General features: G+C 34.1%; 3 protein-coding genes and 1 non-coding gene across 5 annotated transcripts; 1 reads left to right on the top strand and 3 right to left on the bottom strand.

Moving 5' to 3' along the window:
- Positions 1–811: 811 nt before the first annotated feature.
- On the bottom strand, positions 812–8,564 carry LOC114730085 (protein PEP-RELATED DEVELOPMENT ARRESTED 1, chloroplastic). 2 transcript variants are annotated; one of them, XM_028917110.1, is made up of 9 exons: positions 8,188–8,564; positions 5,647–5,802; positions 5,176–5,244; positions 4,906–5,076; positions 3,285–3,428; positions 2,897–3,049; positions 2,728–2,767; positions 1,600–1,659; positions 812–1,186 (listed from the first exon to the last, which is right to left on the bottom strand). In XM_028917110.1, the coding sequence occupies exons 1-8, from the start codon at positions 8,512–8,514 to the stop codon at positions 1,631–1,633; spliced, it is 1,089 nt and encodes a 362-aa protein (XP_028772943.1). In that variant the 5' UTR covers positions 8,515–8,564; the 3' UTR covers positions 812–1,186; positions 1,600–1,630. The 2 variants fall into 2 exon arrangements, with proteins under 2 accessions (XP_028772943.1, XP_028772942.1); XM_028917109.1 differs by having other exon boundaries at positions 2,702–2,767; positions 8,188–8,563.
- A 62-nt stretch (positions 8,565–8,626) lies between these two features.
- Positions 8,627–8,699, bottom strand: TRNAK-UUU (transfer RNA lysine (anticodon UUU)). The gene has a single exon. It is a non-coding gene; the product is annotated as a tRNA-Lys (tRNA).
- Positions 8,700–15,209: 6,510 nt separating this feature from the next.
- Positions 15,210–16,917, top strand: LOC114730083 (uncharacterized protein At5g48480-like). The gene is made up of 2 exons (XM_028917107.1): positions 15,210–15,587; positions 16,431–16,917. The coding sequence occupies exons 1-2, from the start codon at positions 15,313–15,315 to the stop codon at positions 16,654–16,656; spliced, it is 501 nt and encodes a 166-aa protein (XP_028772940.1). The 5' UTR covers positions 15,210–15,312; the 3' UTR covers positions 16,657–16,917.
- A 991-nt stretch (positions 16,918–17,908) lies between these two features.
- On the bottom strand, positions 17,909–18,463 carry LOC114730084 (uncharacterized). Its single transcript, XM_028917108.1, has one exon. The coding sequence runs from the start codon at positions 18,461–18,463 to the stop codon at positions 17,909–17,911; it is 555 nt and encodes a 184-aa protein (XP_028772941.1).
- Between the last annotated feature and the right edge of the window lie 395 nt (positions 18,464–18,858).

Here is an 18,858-nt window from a genome sequence, read left to right as displayed (position 1 = left end):
CAGTTTTCTCTTCTGAAACAAATCGTTGATCTTTTTTCTTTGGTGATAAATCGTTGATCTTTTCTGTTGTTTTTTTTCTTTTACAAAGTATACGTATCCTCTTATTGAGGCAATCCTATTCGAAGTACTGTCAACACAAATGTGGACACCTTCTCCCCACAGATTCGAGACCTTAATTTGTTACATTGTGAAGACTAACCCCCTTTCACTAGACCAAACCCTGCTGGTTTTCTGTTGTTTTGGTCTCATTTCATTATTTGTTCCTTTTCAAAGCATATTAACTAATGAGAGTTGGATCTAATTCAACAACATCTCAATCCCTCACAAAATAACGAATCTAGATTTCAATCCCATTGAAAAAGACGCTCATATTTAATACCTAACAATGCATCGAATAAGATTACCTCCAATTGGAAGATACCTATACATAGCTAAAAGAAAAAGCATATTTAAGTTAAACAATATCATTTTACTCATCTTTTACTTCTTGTCAACACTCTTAATCATTTCCTAAATATCAATAGTAACAATGTGATTCTTTTTTCTCTCTCCTCTGGAAAAGAATAGTTGTGGGTATAAAAAATAGGAGAAAATGAAACCTTAAGAAACATCCAAATATTAGATGAAATCAAGAGAATCCCTAGAGTTGAAAAGGCTTTTTAATAGAACAACAATCAACAATAATGCAAATTGAAGATCAACAAAAACATGACAAGTGCTACACAAATTAATTAAAACTTTATGTGCAGCCAAGGGAAAGGAAATATAGAATGTTAAATAAAATTAACTAATTAAGAGCCCAAACCTCATATATGGGAAAAAAAATTGCGTTCAAAGAACTACTTCTAATTAAACTCAATAATTCTTAAATTAGATTCAATAATACTAAACACAGGATACTTATATTTAAAAAAAATGTAAAAACCAGAACTTTTCAATGCCAATCATCTATATAGTCTTCTGCAAGAGAATTTACAGCACTATCTTTAATGAGGTCCTAAAAGCCTATTCCATGTTTTATGCTATATTCTATACTATATTCAATCTAACACCGGTCTTTTGGCAGCATGAGGCTCAGAATTCAGAAATGGCGCACAAAATTGGTTGGGACATCATCCCACTAAAAAAGGGAAGGGAGCTAGCTAAATGCTATCTCCTGAAGTACTTGGAGTGTCTTCTGATGAACCTAAAGCAACAGAAAAGCACAAATAAATCATTTCATTCTGCAGTAATTTTGCAGTACTATTATTGTGAAGTCAAAATTTTTAGCTGCAACAATTAGTTCAAGGTGCCAGGCCTTCCACTGCAAATTCCAGCAATGAATATGCCAAAGTTTAAAAACCAAGTGACAATGCCTCAAGTTCCCCATGCAGTAGGTCTATAGCATAAACCATCTATTACTGGTTAAGGTTTAGTTGAAGGCTAACAAATGAAATTAATTGGGGAAAAAAGAATTTAAAAAGTAAAAAAAGAATGAAATTTCTGCAGAAACGTCAGCAAACAATTGGAAGCACAAATTAAGCAATAGTGGTGATCAATTAAACTGATCTTATTGCAAGCAGAAACCTTTGAGAATGTGATGGGAATAAAGGAATTTACCCATTCTAGATGCTGTGCAGTGATGCCAGATTCAGTTCCAGCGTATATTCCACTCAAGACCTAGCATCACAACAATGTAGGAAGATCAGATTTCAAATACACAAAAACAAGAGAAGATCATTTAAAATTGACATGTAAAGGAGTTAGATTGACTGAGGTTAACTTACTTTGTCAGTTCTCAATTTTTAATCCGCCTAATTAGATCAATACAGTTTAGATATAATAAACTACACAATCGACCCAATCAAAAAAAATTTTCAAAATTGTATAGGCTACATGGAAGTTTCGGTTCTTAACTTCTAAACCATGCCACTCAGTATTGGATTTCATGCAATCATCTACTAGCATGTTTGGCATGGCTTAAATTCCATGAAAACTTACTTTTGAAACCAAGAAGTCAGTTTAGGCCAAAAATATATGTTTGGGATGGCTTTTGGGGAAAATAACTTTGGGGACAAACGTCAAATTGAAGTTGATGCAACTGTTTTTGGCTTCTTTTTTCTCCCCCCAGATTTGAACATTCTAAAACTGAATTTTAAATACATTCAAACAAGTTTCTGCCAAATTATTTTTTTTTTATAAAAGCCTATCCAAACATAAATTGCATTACATCAACTGACTTTTACCCCAACTTCAATTTGCAAAAGTCAGTTAAAATAAAAGTCATTTTTGCAAATGTCAACGCAAACAAGCCCTTACCACATAAATTATGCAAACTGAGAGTGTTCAGATGTCATACAATAGAATCACAGACCACTCAACAGATTGGATTTCACACAAGCAGATATATTTTTAGTTCTTTGGCATGGAAAATGCACATTCAGAGTGCCATGATGGCATACGGTTAGGCATATTTACAGAATTCAACAGAAGCAAAAGAAGGCTCACTGGAAAGGACTAAATCACCCAAAAAAAAAAAATTAAAACCATGTAATAGACCCACTTACATGATTTTAAACTATAAGGACCAACTTGAAATTGAAAATCTAGTCAGTTCTGGAGGCCCGGGGGGGGGGGGGAGCCAATTTAACCAAACTATCAAGGGGTTCAACTTTCCTAAGTATTTTAGGCTATCAAAGGACACATTTTGATGTATCATTACCTTAGAGACAGTCTCAAGAAACATGCCTGGGCGTACTGGAAGAGGTTTCCGTCCTGTCACACTTGTCTGGACATCATGATAAGTAAAACATAAGTCATAAAATGGCGGGGGAGGAAAAAAAGACAAATATGATCTATACACAAGGCCTCCCGGATTAATTGATAAACATAAATGCATACATCCAATTTAACCCACCCCTCCAGCAATTCCACTTGAAGCCTTTTGCCCAGCACCGTCTTCCTCATCAACGTTGTCTGCCCCCTCACCTTTTCCTAGCATCACATTTCTTATCATATCCAGCACAGTTTTCCCAGGTTTTATGGCCACCAATTTGCTTAAGAAATTCACCTGCGTTGACAACAGTTGTAAAGATCCTAAGAATGATATAGTATTAATAAAGCAAGCTTTTAGATATCTTCATTACTTCATATGCAATTAAGGTTTCCAAGCCCTTTCACTAACATACCATAAATTCAGATGATAGAAGGCTAGGTATTATTATGTAATATTTCTTGCTGGCGAAAAAAGAAATATTGGGTAACATTTTACTCAATTTTAGAACCATACTGAGATATCAGCATACCTCAGACTGAGGAAGAGTGTACAAACCCCGGTCATTTCTTTCATCCAAAATCCCTCCTCCCATCATATCTCGGGCTTCTTCTCTAATCAAAACAAGCCTTGCAAGTAGTTTTCGATCAGGTACAACGGGCCGAGTTTCCATGGTCTGCATATATTGTTTAGCACAAGACAATTAACCAAAGTCGACAACCCTCGTGGCTGCGTGGGACAACACACAGGGAAACATGTCGTTCAATAAAGAGATTTGAAAAAACAATCTATGTAACTATTGCAATGCTTGAGGCTAGATAAGTACTCTTGTTAGAAGACCAAGCAAATATCTTTTAGTAAATAGTTTCAACAACACATAAACATTCTAGAGCTATTAAATAACGTTAGCCATGTGGCAAGAAAAGTTACACTAGACAGCGATCAAATTACCAATACATGATTTCCTATTATTTAATGTCTACATAAATTTAGTTAAAACCAGCGTCATTATGATCAATTTTGTCAACTTATCCTTTAATTTTAATGGATGAAAAATTATTTTAAACTAGAAAAAAGAGAGCAGCATCTAAGATAGCAAGTCCTGATAAAAGGGGAGCGGAGCCAGAGGAACCTGGAAACATCAGTACAATAAGACCACTTTATATGTCTTTCAATGACAACCCTCAAAAAAATTATATGGGCAGCGACACTAACAAGAATCCAAACAAGTTCAGCGAACAGAATTTGAATTTGCATGAAGGAGAAAATTTGCATTTTCTTGTAGAGTTCTAACTTGAATACAATTAGGCTAATGTGTATTTATCTGAAAAGTCAGTTGTTGATAAAGCCCAAGCCAACCCCGCGAAGGGGAATAAAGCTTCTTCTTCTTGTCATTATTGTAGGCTACTCTATATTTATATGAAAACTAGAAACATAAAAGACGAATAAGCCATCCCAACAAGCATTATTGGAAAAAGTGCAAGAGCTTCAGCTGAGATTTGTTACAAATATCATTTAATTCAGTCTCTATGTATTTCCCTTTTGTTTTGACACACAGTGCTGTCAAGCTGAGTACAGTGGGAAACACATGAAAATACTTGATGACGCGTGAAAAGAACTCTATAATTGTCATTTAAAGCACAAAACATAGCAATGCCCAATTATCCACCAAATATCATTAAGAGATGTGTTCAAATGCTGTGATTATGGTCTTACTCATTTTCTGATTAATCTGGTCTGTCACGTCCCATTTAAGCATGAGTAAACTTATTTATTTCCCATTTTATTTCCATTTTATGCGATTATGATCAGATCAGGTCCTTTATTATGCATTTATTTTGCTTTTTCTATTGTATTTTGCTTCCTGATTTGTTTATTTAGTATGGATTGTCAACAGGTTATTTCCCTTTTCAGGCCCTAGGTTTCACTGCTTCGTGGTTGCTTTATTTCAGGGGCTGAGTGGCAGATTTTTTTCTCTTTGATTCCCTATATAATTTCATCTTCCATCATGAATTAAATAAGAAAATTCAAGGTCATTGGAAAAGAAAAAACAAAAGTCATTGTTTTATGAAATTCTTCGACAAGTTTAAGTGTTCAGGGACTTGAAGCTTAACTCAGTTGATGATAGAATGCAAGAAGCTTTTAATATATACCTCTAGTAAGTCATCAGCTTGATTAGCTATGTCATTTAGATTTGCCTTTGGGATATGAATCTTAGCATCATTCTCGCCCTTAAATACCCCACCACCAGCTGCAACTCGTCGCAGTAGTTCATATCTGCTTTCTTTTTCAGGAGTTCTACAGAGAAGACCAATCACTTGAACCTAGAAAATGAGAAACATGCACATAACACACACCATAAGGATGGACTCATCCCTTCAATCAGAAATCAATCAGATAATGGCCCAAAGGAGTCTTCTTACATGTGGGGGACATTTCTTTGTTAAATGTGATAACACTGTCTCCTTGATCACTTCCAACAATGTCTTACGCTGAAAGAAAGAAAAAGAAACAATGTATAATGTTAATATCCAAACACAAGTTCATTATCATCTCTCTAACAAATGAATGTGAAAGTCAACAAATAGTAGTATCAATTGAAATAAAAAATCAGAGAAAAGTAAGAAGATCATCCGGAAAACCAAAAAAAACAAAAAAACACTTGAAGGGATGAGGAACAGCAAGAAGTCTTGAATTTCAGCTCTACACTCCTTCCAGATGAAAGGATAAATTATAGTGTGCATTTATGATATTACAACCAAATCTTTTAAAGATATTACAACCAAATTAATTATTTTATGACCTTCAACAACCTTCTATGTGAAACCAACTTGGCGAGCTTGCTTGACAACCAATTAGAATGGAATTGAAAAAATTCAGCGTGAAAATGATACCTTTTCATCATGGTCATTCTCAGCAAGTTGGATCATGTAATCTAAAGCCATCATAAAATTTGATTCCATCTCATCAACTCTCTTTCCAATAACTCCCTGTGCAGCCAACTCAACTGCCACTTTCTCAGAAGCTTCATCCATGTTCATGTCTTCCAGCTGAACTCAAACAGATAAAACAAGTGATAAGTAACATTACACATTAGCATTGCACAAACAACATGTAAGACCATATGAAGAATTATGCAGGCAAGGTCAAGAAGACAATTTGCAAAATACGTACAAGTGTGTCAAGGTTCATGAACAACAATACACACTAGAAGCTCACAAACGAAATGTAAAGGCCTCAACAATAATTACGCAAATACAATTCGCAAACTGCAAATAAGCATGCTATGAACTGAAATTAATCACATCGGTTATCTTCACCAGGAAGTGCACATGGATAGCATGCATAGATTCAAAGTTCTGACAAGTAAAAACACTCGACTGTTACCACAATATTAATATTATAAGTAATATAGGTGATTTTCCTATCAATTGTGATAGGAACCAGTGGCTTTTACTAGTTTATTGTTCAGTGAATTATTATGTTTTATGTGTTTTATTATGTGTCTTGTGTTAACTGTTACAAGTGTCGAGTGTTGGCTGCATTATTGTCAGTTTCATATGGATAGGACAAGGTAGTTATTTTCACTTTATGTACCCGGCTATAAATATCATATATGTATTCTGCCAAAAGGGAGAATGAAGTATTATTTAGTGAATTAGGCTATAAATATCATATATGTATTCTGCCAAAAGGGGAATGAAGTACTATTTAGTGAATTATTTCCTTGTCTCTCTTCTCGACGATTACAGATTCTGGTTCCAGAGTTTCTCTCCTTCTCTACCCCTTCCTCTTTTTCTTCCCCTTTTTCCCTACTTCTATTTTCCAGATTCTCCTACTTCTAGGATTAGATTCTGATTCTAGAGGACCCTCACATTCCTTCTACAATCCTATTCTTTCTTCTACTTATCCTATCTTTTTTAACCTAGTTTCTAACAAATTGACAATAATACAAGATGATAACCAGTGTCATTTTTTCACTCTCCAGACACTTTTCAAATTATTGATCCATACAAAGGCGCTGCAACTTCTGATCTTGTATTAATGAGCTTTTACCCAAATGAGGTAGAAGCAGATGTGTCATTTTAATTGCCCATTGTTAATTCTAGGGTTTCTTTGAATTTGAAAATTATAACAGAATTCATCAAAGAAATGTTCCAAATAAAAAAAATCTGATTTTGGTTATGCGGACACATAATGACTTCAAACAATAATTTAAACTTCCAATTATTCACAAAGACATACTACATGATCAAATGAAAGGGTGAACTCCAGGGTCTAGTCATCGCAAATGACTTGATGTCTTTGATTCAGAGCAAAAAGATAACTCTTTCACCTCATATATCAGAAAATGTTTTCAGTTACTATCTCAAATCAGTACATAGAATCTTTGTTACCGGTAACCTATTCTTAACCTAGACATATATTTTTCATCCCTTCTGTTGTCCATATCATTATTGCACTGGTAATATCCATCAATTGACCTAGTCCTAAATTATGAATCGCTGCCCCAAAGGGACATTCACCTATACTCTTTGCAGGTGCCCAACTATGTTAGGTATATCTTTAGTTTTCACATAACCCCTTCAACCAAAATTAGTTTCATTGTCATTGAAGTAGAAAGGAAAGCTTTTCGCCTTCATTCCATTTTATTGCTGATAAATAGTACCGAGTCCCAAAATTTGTATAATCCAAACAAAATACCCAAGGAATTACAAGATTAATTAACATGTCCATAAATTCCAGTTTGCCGAATTATCATAGGAGAATATTACTTATCCCTAAAATGAAGACTAAAATGATAACTGATAAGTAAGTTGAAGTCAATGAGCCCGGAAACATGCAAAAAAATGAAGAATTAGATGTTTATAACAGAACATGAACGTTATATTCTCATATGATGTCAACGACAATCAGTGACCTGGTAATAGTACATAAAGGTACATCTATACAATATCACAATGAATCGAGCACTAGATAGATTGTTGCCAAGTACAAGCATGCATTGTCAAGTAGTTGGGGGAAAAAACCATTCTAGAAACATAGGACATTTAGCTGGAAGGTATAACAATCACTCCATGCCTATTAACACCCAGTTAACATCAGGGGCCTAATATGATACCGTTGATGTAGCACAGAAGGTCACCAAAATCCCCAAAAGGGCACGGGAAACTATTATAAGCTCAGAAAGACATAACATTATTTCCCTAAAAACACCAACACGATCAAACACATGTTTTTGAGATACACATCAGTTTTGCAAGCTGGAATGAACGAGATATAAAGAATCCACCCCACAACTACTCATTTGCATCTAACGCTCCCCTTAATCCAATGAAGGAGCCAAAAACAAGTTCATTTTTCCTTCACTTAAGAAGAACCCTATTTCCTTCACTTAAGAAGAACCCTATTAAATGGAGGAGGCAAAAACTTACAAGGGTAATCATTTCCTGGAGAACAGAGATGACCTGTTCTCCTCCCTTGAGGAGAGCATCACGTTGTGAAGAATCCAACTGGTGGTTCCCTCGTTGTTGGGGTCTCCTGTTTCTGTCTTCTACATCCAATTCCTCTTCTGGGTAGCCGCCACCCACTTCATAACTTGTACTTGACACTAAAAGCTGCGTTCCCCTCTTTGGTTGCCTCAAGTGCAACCGTTGAAAGTGGCATGGCGGAGAGGAAGTTGCGGTTGGAAAAAACTGAGGGAAGAGACTAGAAGAGACACATGAACAAGCAGGGAGGATGAATAATGTGCCCTGGAACATCCCGCTGCCTGCTTCAGTTCATAACTTCTTTGAAAGGATAAGAATAATATGCTTAAAGAACGTGGACGAGGGGAAAAAGGAAGAGAAAAATATTGAAAATAAAATAGAAACTCGCCGTCTGTGGGAATCGAACCCACGACCACATGGTTAAAAGCCATGCGCTCTACCGGCTGAGCTAAGACGGCAAGACGGGAAGACGACAAAATGTGAAAGTTATAGCCCATAATTAATAGAGGAACTCGTGCCAATCCAAGACAACAGATCTGAAAAGACAAGAGCGGGCCTTTTAAAGTCCTCACCAAAGAGACTTGCCGCCGTCATCATTGGTGGGTTCATGAGCTATGGTTTGCCGATGGGGAAAAGGAGAAGGGCAAAGGAGTCAATGGGCTTGCAAAGGTACATTTTAATTGGCTGTGTGGAATACTGATTGTGAATGCCAATGTGAAGGGTTTTTATTTAAAAAGAAAAATTATGCCTACATGTCCTGAAAGGCTAGTTAGAGTTTGGTGAATTGAACCAAATTTAAAGCACTACAAATAAAATGAGAGTAAATACATCTAAGAGATAACACAAAGATGTTATGTGCTATTTTATCCTAAGCAATATAATTACAAAATATATGTTATTTAATTTAACCTGTTAATTTTTCACACTTCCAAGTGTTTGACAATGATGCCCTCTAATTTATAATTTTGTGAGTACTATTTTTTTTTTTTTTGGAAAACCAAATTTTTTAATTTTTGTAGTCTTAATTCAGTTGTACCTTGATTTTTAAACTTTAACTTAATGCAAGTCTCTAAAATTTGAACATAGTTAAAACTCAATCTCTGAATTTGACTCAATGCAACTAAATCTTTTATAGTTTTAACAATTAAAATTTTAATTCCTAAATTTTATAAAATATATAATTTTATCTTTTAGAATATAGGGACTTATATTTTAAAAAGTTAAAAACCATTAGGGCTTAGTTGCATAAAGTCAAAGTTCAGCCTTCTTTTTAATATTATTTTTGGGCCGACCACGTGGCGCTTGATGATGATGGATTCCAAATTTTTGTGCCTTTAAATTGCACACAAGGTTATATATCTCCATGATCGATATCCTATAATATTTTCATACCTTTATACTCTTCCGGTTCTTAATATAAGATCTAATTATTGAGTTAATTTTTGTCTTAAATTTAAGACCCATTTATCATATTTACCAATTTTCTCTACTCCTAGGGATACTCCTTCAACCATAATCAAATAGAAGAGGAAAATAAGTATTAAGAAAAATGATTATGGTATTTTAGGAAAAACGCGTCATATTTCTTACAATTAACTAACTTACTTAACTTCTTTAATCTAATCAAATTAGTTAAATGGATCTTATATTAAAGACTGGATGAGTATCATTTTGTCTTTATCTTTTAGAGTAATATGTGTAAAATAGCTGGTCAAAAAAATGTTTAAAATATAAAATTACATGTTCCCACATCTATGTTTTCCTTTAAAAAAAAAAAACTAAATTAGACCCTTTACTTTTGTATAAAATCCAAGTCTCACTGAGCTGATTCTTATCGAAAAGCCTATTAACCCCTGAGCATATATTCTCTAAGTTTCATATTCTTCTGAGTGATTAAAAAAAATTAAGAGAGCTACCCATAATTAGATGTGTTAATACTTGAATATCGTTCATTAGTACTAGATATTATATATGGTGATATGAAAAAAGACCAACTCTCAGATATTGATTCGAATACTCTTAGTATACCATAAAAGTTTCCAAGCATTTGTCATTTATAGAATATTTAATTTGAAAAAGAATATATCACCATTGTTAAATTTAATTCTTCTTGTTGAAATGGGAGCTTTTAGTTAAATTAGGTCTATATGCAAAAATTTAAATCACTTTTCTGTGTTATATGTTATGCATATCTATATATTATAAGCGTTAGAATAAAAAAGATAAGTAAGAAAATGTACAAGAAATAAGTGTTGTCAGTTACAAATTATAGGATAAGCGTAGCTATTCTAAAATTATTAAATATTACATTTTAAATTACAGAAAATTATGAATTTATTTTTAAATTATTTTTTCATTTTTCAAATTTATTCCATTTTTATTTTGAGTTATTCTTTTTTTAAATCGATTTTTCATATATTTTTGTTGTTAGTTTTTTTTTTAATTTAAAATAGTTGCCCACACACTTCATGGAATCGCTTCAAGGAAGACTCACTTCCTGGAGGTGTTTGGAGGAATCAAAATCATAATTTTAAAAATACTTTTATAGTGTTCAAAATAAATATATAGAGAAGTTTGTCCTTACAGAAAAATACTTTTAAGAAATACTTTTGAGTACTTCTAAATACTTTTTTTTAATCTCATAGGCTCTTTTACTTCTTCCTATCATCATTCGCAACATGTTGAAATTGGGAAAATGGACCAGCCGTTCATGGGTTGCATCCTTTAAAAAAAAAAAAAAACTATAAAGTCCAGTTTGTGACCTCGCCGGGTTTTTAGCCCGCTTAACAAAAATTATAACTTTTTTTCCATATCAAAAAAGAAAAATAAAATGATAAAGCGCTTGAGATATATGAATCACTTTGAGTTTATTTTATCGTAATAATTTTTTAAAAATTTAATTGCTGTGAACTTTTTTCATGTTCTTTTTAACTCGCATGTTACTTTTCAAATAGTTTTTTTATTTAAAGATGTAGATTGTTTTTTATTTTTTACATTGAAGTTAAAGATGTAAATTATTTTTTATTTCAAATTAAAATTTTTATTTATATTAAAATCAAATAATACTAGTCAAGAAAAATAAATTTTGAATCGTAATTCTATACTTACTATAAAGCGTGTAGACCATGCTTAGTAAAGTAATATTTATTTTTATTCATAATAATAGCTTTTAAAATGAAATTAATAGGTTATAGTGATTTCATTTTACATTTATGTTAATTTTCACATATAATAGTTTCTTTTAACAAAAAGTGGCTTACATAAATTATTAACCCCGTGATAAGGAAAGTTCAAAATTATAATTTTATCCGTTTCTTAAAATATATTGAGTAATTGTTGTAAATGAGTGAGTACTTTGCTTCTTCTATTTTTATCATAGGGTTTATTTTTTAGGTAAAAAAAAAGAGTAAATATACTTATAATATCCATATTACTCCTCTGGTTCTAAATATATGACTCATTTTGTAATATAATTTATATTATAAAATGGATCATATATTTAGAACTGGAAGAGCACTATGTTAGTTCAAAATTCTAAAAACAAAAATAAATAAATAAATAAAAAGCAGGGGCCTGTCTGTTTAATTTTTAGCCCTACAAAACTGATCTTTTTAAGCTCGTCTTTCTATTGGCTGTATTGTGTATTGGCTCCGAGTTTATTGATCCCTCCTGGTTTTTGTGTAAATCACACAATAACCCTGTATGGATATTCTATAAGAGCTAGCACTATTTAGGCTTTTTTTTTTTAACTAATTTGAGGATATTAAGGAAATGAGTTAAGTTAGTTATTGGTAATAAATAGATGTTATCTTTCCTAAAATATCCTTGCTAATCAAGTATATTGGCTAAAACTATTATTATTAAAAGAACTATTTTGGAAAAAAAATGCATAAATATGAGAGACAAAGTGGATTGGGGTCTCATATTTAAAATCAGAATAAAAGTTAAACGAGATCTTATATTAAGAACCGGAAATAGTACTATCTAGATTTTTTTTTTGGAGGTGTTCTTTTATCTACTTTTCCATAACATCTCTTTATTTTTAGGGGTGCTGTACAAATTTACTCATAAACTTTTCATGAATGTGCATTTGGCACTACAATATTTATTTGAGTGTAAAAATACACATAATTTTTTCTAAATAAAGCAAAAATGTCATATTTGTTAACTGTTTTGATTTTAAATGCCCATTACTTCTTCTTTTTTTCCCCGAGGTCCCATTTAGCACCCACAATGTGCAACTCATTCATGCTTTAACTAATAAAATTCCACCAGCTTAGTTAAAAATAATCTTATGTGTCATTTTTTTTTGGGTAAAATGATGAAATATATATGAAAACAACGAGATCTTAGCTACAGAAACAGCAGACTACTAGGTAAAGAAAAAAAATTTTGGCCCCCGGGGAGATTTTGGTTGTGCTTCGACAGCGATGCCGTTGAAATTTTTGGGCAGCTTGTAAATATCAACTACAACGAGATTACCGCTCTCCTCCCCTGTTGGTTTTAGAAGAAGGAAAATTGCTTTGATAAAGATTAGTTTGAGAGTGACTCTAAGGTTTGTTTGGTATGACGGAAATGACGGGGAGAAAATGAGAAAAAAATTTTAATGAGCTTGATATAAAAAAAAAAAAGAGATAATTAATTTGTAAGTCCTTATAATTTTAACTGATTTTGAATCAGGTCCCTATAGTTTTATTTCTTTTTATTAGGTCCTTGTATTTATTTTTCTTTTATCAAATCCTTATAAGTTCTCCTTGTTTTTAATTAAGTCCCTGAATTTTTTACTCTTTATCTTATGAACTCTAATAATACTATTCTATAATCATAAAATAGTATATATTATTTAATATTATTTTATAAACAATAACATTCTAAAAATAATGAATTATTATAATGATTTCATTTTTTTGCCAGCAAGAAAATATTAATTGTTCTAAAAAATTTTCTTGAATTAATTAATTATATTACTTATAGTAATTTAATTTCATTATTAATATTTTATATTTCAGTAATCTATTTAATTAAGTTTATATTTAACTAATAAATAAAAATTAAAACAACATGGACCTGATTAAGAATTTAGGAAAATTATAAGGACTTTATAAAAAGAAAAATAAATGCAAGGATCTAATTAAAAACATGTGAAAGAATAAGGACCTAATAAAAAGAAAAAAAACTGTAAGGACCTGATTCAAAATTGATTAAAACTATAAGGACTTGCAGATTAATTAATCCTAAAAAAATAAAAAAGGTAAAGTTAAAAGCTTTTAATTAATTTTTTTAATCCCACCTTTTCAATTTTTCAAATTCAACTTATTACAAATTTTTCTTCTCTCTCTGTTTTTTTTTTTTAAACTTTTCTCATACCAAACATAGGGTATGGGTGAAATAACAAACAGCAATCAAGAACAATAAATTGGCTCTTACACCCCATTTTTTGTGGTTATAAGTATTTTTTTTTATTATAAGTAATCTTGTTCGAGATACTATTAGATACTAAATTTGAACGCTTCTCTCAATAATGAAATTTTAATTTGACACGTTGTGAAGATTAATTCTTTATGTTACATCTAACTTATTGGTTTCTTGCACTTTTTTTTTTTTTGGTAACACCTCTTGCACGCTTTAGCAGAAAGTGACTGTGAAGAGTGTCAATGTGGGCCTTTTTCTAGGTGAGACCGAGTGGGCATTGATTGTTAGGGTTGATCCATGCATTGCATTCTCCCAACTTTGTGCTTCTGAAATATGATCTTCCAAGTATCTCTATTGGGTAGCAGAGCTGAAGTATAATTTTTTAAAATACTCTTCTAGTCTTAAATATAATAGGTAATTTATTTTATACAATTAGCCTTACATTTAAAATTAAAAGAATATAATCTTACGTGTCATTATTCATTCACTTCCCTTCATTTTTTATCCACACTTAACTCCTCTCCTTCCTACTCAACACTTCACCCTTTACTCTTCACTTCATATCTCATCTCTTTTTCTCTCTAACATGTCAGAAGAGGTAATGGGGGAAGATAGCAAATCTCATTAAGTAACAATGGTTAATTTAAATAAATAACAATGATATATTTTTACTCGTATAAAAAAGTACATGTAAGAAGTTTTCTTCATGAAACTCTCCTCTTAGTTTTGTGTTTTGTACATTTTATCTTTTCTTTAATGTAATATTTCTTCTCTTCGATACTACACCAATCCAACATCATCTAAGTTGGTGGAATAGAGATGAATGATACCTTTGTCAACTCAATATAATAGACATGTTAACTCAGTATAATTGGTTAACTAATGGTAAACGACACATGAATATGTCAATTCAGTATAATTGGTCAACTAACGGTTAAATTTAACTAAGATAATGGCCAGAGTGACATAATTATGATTTGAAAACTTCTAGGACGATATTGAGACAAAAAATACTTCCGGATTCTCAGCTTTTCTAAGAACAAACTTTCAAAATAAATTTGTACCTTAACCTTTTTATATATTCCAGGATCTTTATTGTCATTTTCTCTAAAAATACGGTGCTTTTTCCTTTTTTTTTTTAATTCCTCAAATAAAATAAAGGAAATTCTGCCTGAACCGAAACGCAGCGTTCTTACAATCCTTGTCTTGATTCGATTGACCGTGGCAGTGTCCAAGTACAACGAGATAACAAATAATTAAAATAATAAAAATTAGCAATAAAAAAATATTAATGATTAATTAATGCCTTGTTTTCGAACGTTCACCAGTGTCAGACCGTAGGAGACGGCTTTTCGGAATGGCAACTCATAGTAAATTAACAAAAAGCAGAGGGCAATTCCGTTCACGCAAACACACATTTTTTGACGCTTCGGAAGGTAACAGTAAATAATGCTCCGTCAATTTTTACTATCCCGGTTTTGTCCCGAACACGCCCAAAGGCGATTCCGCTTCCCCGCTTCTATATATACACTGTCCCACCCCCCAACCCCACTTCACGCCATTTCCATTTCTTCGTCTCCTCCTCCCTCGCTTTCTCTCTCCTAGGGTTAGGGTTTTTGCGGAGCTTTGTGTGTGCCTTTTTAACTCTCTGATCCATCAATGGCGCAACCGGAGGTTCAGAATGGTGGAGCTGAGAAGGCAGCAACTGTGGTGTCGTTCTCCGCTGTGAAGCCGCAGATACTGGTGGAGGCGCCGAAGGCAAACGACGCTGTTCAGTTCTATAAGGCTGCATTTGGTGCCGAGGAGGTTGGCCGTACAACTCATCCGAAACGCAAGGCTGAGCAAGAGCTCCCTCTCATCCTCTCTGCTGAGCTGAAGCTCGCCGGCGTCACCATCCTCGTCTCTGACCTCTTGGCCGACGATTCTGCTGCTCCGTAAGTCTATACCTCTCGCTTTCTGTTTGTTGTTCTTCACTTTCTCGTCTGGATCATATCTGCTTACTTTTTCTTTCCTCGCGTCTCTGATTTTCGTTTCTTGTGCTGCTCTGCGTTGAGATCTTTTGTGCTCTATATATGAGTGTTTTGTTTCTGTAGGATCGCTCACCGAACCGAACAATACGCTTGTAAAGACATTTCGTGTTGTTTCTGCTTTGTCTTAAATTTCGTACCCTAAAAACCGGTATCCTGGCGCAACTAATTAATAAAGCGTAGCTGATAATTCTTTTGTCCTTTGCTTTGCTATTTCCTTTCTCTTCTGTGTTTTATACCTTTTATTAGCCATTCTATCGTTCTCATCGTTTCATATTTCGTATATCTTGCTTTTCGATTCACTTTGAAACCTTTTGTCGTACTCAAATGATTTTTTTGGCTGTATCTTACCCTTTATGTAGTTTTGTTCTGAATAATGGTCGTGATTTTCGTTACATGTTCGCCGAATGGTGATTTAATTGTAGAATTTGTGTTGTTTATGTTTCGATCTGCTCGATCTCACGCTTTAATCCTTGTATCCTGGAAAACTTACTGCACACACAGTTCATATTGTCGTTTTATTATCAAATCTCGTGATATCAGTTTCGCTATACCTACTAGATAAGACTTTCGTGGTCTATTGACTTGACTTTTTAGGCGATTCTGTTCAATGTTTTGTAGTGATTTTGTTTTCTTTCGCTATATTTTTCTTCGTTTATGATTGGAAGCGTGCCACTCTCAGTGAAATGAAACTGATTTTGTCTTGTTTTTCATATGTTTTTTAAATTTTGTTTGATTAAATATTTCCAGGGCGAAGAGTGTTGGCAACGGTGTCGTTTTGTGCCTGGAGACGGAGGAGGTAGAAGCTGCCATTAACAAGGCGGTTGGCGCCGGAGCTGTTGCGGAAGGCGAGATCGTGTCTGGGGAGGGCGCGTGCTGCGGGGAGAGCGTGGGCAAGGTGAAGGACCCGTTTGGCTTCGTGTGGGCCATCTGCTCGCCAGGAAAGAAGTGCGCTAACACAGAAGCTGAAGCCTGAGATGAGAAAATAGCAGTTGGACGCTCTGATTTTAACTGTTTCTGATCTGAGTCCGCTTCTAGCCGTTAGGATTAGCCGTTAGACCCTTCTCTGGGCGTAGTATTAATATTTTGAATAGCCTATGGACCATTGAACTTCATGAATTATGGACTTTTTGAATACTCTTAACTGACACCTGGCAGTTAATGAAGTAGACTTAAATTTTCTCGTTCTGATGGGTTAAACTAGTTTTATTAATATATCATATCCTTTGTTTCTGCTTCTGTTTTTCTGGGCCTGATGACCAACACGTTGCCATTTTGCAAGGGTATTGTCGTCATTTCATGTTGTTGGCATGGATGAGAATTAGAAGTTAGAACATGGAACATGGAAGCATGTTGGGTATTATATTGTATGATTAAGATATGCGTGCGCTTTTAATTGTTACATTATTATTATTATTATTATTATATGGGGCGGAGATGTCGTCGAGAGGGATGCTATGGGTGTGTAGGGTCCACTGAGCATTTGACTGGGGTTAGGGAAGTGTCCTATTAGAATTTGACACGTGGTCATGGCGGGATATTTGAGGAACAAATGGAAGGGATGGTGATGGTCCCCTCCGGGAGGGGGGGATATGGTGGGGTGTGGCATATTTGTGGAGAGGGGAACGGAATCCTCGTGATGGTTTGTTTTGAGCATGAGCCATTGAAATGAATGAATGAATGCTCGTGATGGTTTGTGCGGTGTTAGTATTGTTTAAGGCATGGCAATTTAGAAATGCTGGAAATGTCAGATGCGTCGGGATATGAAAGACAAATCAAAGCGCACCCTATTATTATTATTTTAGCTTATCTCCTGTGTCACGTGTTGTCATTTGATTGTATATCATCTCCAATTAGGTAGTATGATTATTTCAGTTGCCGTACACAACCCAAAATCAAAGTTGTTAAGCTTTTATTTTTTATTTTCCTGTTTTCAACGAAGTAGTGAATTATGATAAATGATTTTGGCTCTGTCATCATATTGCAAGTGTAGACCAAAAATTAATCTCTACGACATTATGAATGACTTGTTGACTACTTCCCCACTCCATTCCATGAATTATTTTTGGGTTTGGGTCTGGCTCAGCCTGCCGTGAGGCCAACATTTCAGATAATTCAAATTCAATACAAAATATAGTTTTGGTCCTGAAAATGCCGATGGAATGAGTTTTTTTTTTTTTTATATAGGAAAGGCAAGATGAAGATAAAGAACTAACAGGAACGAAAAACTACTCTAAGTCATCCCTAAAGCGAGAAAGGTAGTCGGCCGGTGGATGCCACAACATAATCATTCCTTCTGTAAGCCTGTGCGCCTCCTTAGCCAGTTGGTCCGCACACTGAATGTTATCCCGAGGTGTGTAGTTGATCTTGAGGTCCCAATCAGAGTACATCAGATTTCGTATTTGCATTATGTGTGATCGTAAAGGATGTTGAAAACCTTCATCTACCATAAGCATATTTCCAGTCCTTGTTGTTTGTAAATTTCCAGTATACGCCATCACTTTGCTGTAACCTTGTTGTTTGCAAATTTCCAGTCCTGTTTGTAACGCCAATAGTTCTGCTGCCGTAGAGGGTAGGAAACCCAATTTCTTTTTAAACCCGACGAGCCATTGTCCTGCTGAGTTCCTAACTATGCCTCCACATGCCGCGAATTTTAACGTATTGACAGATCCGTCTGTATCCAATCTAACAAACCCCTCAGGCGGAGGGGTCCACTTGGCTTCCCAGTCTGTGCATGTGCCAAATAGCTGATGCTTCAGTTCTCCTTGTTCTGTAGACTCCATGAGCAGATGTAGTCCCGCATGTATAAGTTCTTCCGCATGGCTTCGCTTTCCCTCCATAACTCCTCTGCATCTGTTCTTCCATAGTAGCCAGCAAGTCAAGGCGAAGACTTTTAGCCAATGCCATCGTTTTTTTCTCAGTTTTTTTCTTACAATGCCCTCTCAATTCTTCCAACAGAAAATTTAAGTGAGTTGGGATTTTAGCAAAAGTTTTGACATTATTAGCAGAACTTGAACTTGTCATCTTACCATGAATGAAGGGGCCGAATTCCCTTCTTGGACCATCTTTTTGTCAGCTAAATCCAATAATTTTTAGGACCGACGATGTTAAAATTCGCGTCCAACAATCATGACTTTCTTCCGTTTCTCGTCTCTTTCTTGGTGGCATTGTCTGATTT

This window comes from Neltuma alba, unplaced genomic scaffold, assembly GCF_004799145.2.
Source record: "Neltuma alba isolate B1F8T4 unplaced genomic scaffold, ASM479914v2 tig00012708_pilon, whole genome shotgun sequence".
NCBI classification, from domain to species: Eukaryota; Viridiplantae; Streptophyta; class Magnoliopsida; order Fabales; family Fabaceae; genus Neltuma; species Neltuma alba.
Note: the sequence above shows the minus strand (reverse complement) of the source record. Positions and strands in the feature narration are given on the sequence as shown.

Coding starts and splice junctions, on each gene's coding strand:
- LOC114730085 (XM_028917109.1), bottom strand. CDS start 8,514: ATGTTCCAGGGCACATTATTCATCCTCCCTGCTTGTTCATGTGTCTCT. Junction 5,803..8,187: donor TCCAGGAAATGATTACCCTT/GTAAGTTTTTGC, acceptor GTTTGAGTTCAG/CTGGAAGACATGAACATGGA. Junction 1,187..1,599: donor CTGCACAGCATCTAGAATGG/GTAAATTCCTTT, acceptor CTGTTGCTTTAG/GTTCATCAGAAGACACTCCA.
- LOC114730083 (XM_028917107.1), top strand. CDS start 15,313: ATGGCGCAACCGGAGGTTCAGAATGGTGGAGCTGAGAAGGCAGCAACT. Junction 15,588..16,430: donor GCCGACGATTCTGCTGCTCC/GTAAGTCTATAC, acceptor AAATATTTCCAG/GGCGAAGAGTGTTGGCAACG.
- LOC114730084 (XM_028917108.1), bottom strand. CDS start 18,463: ATGGAGTCTACAGAACAAGGAGAACTGAAGCATCAGCTATTTGGCACA.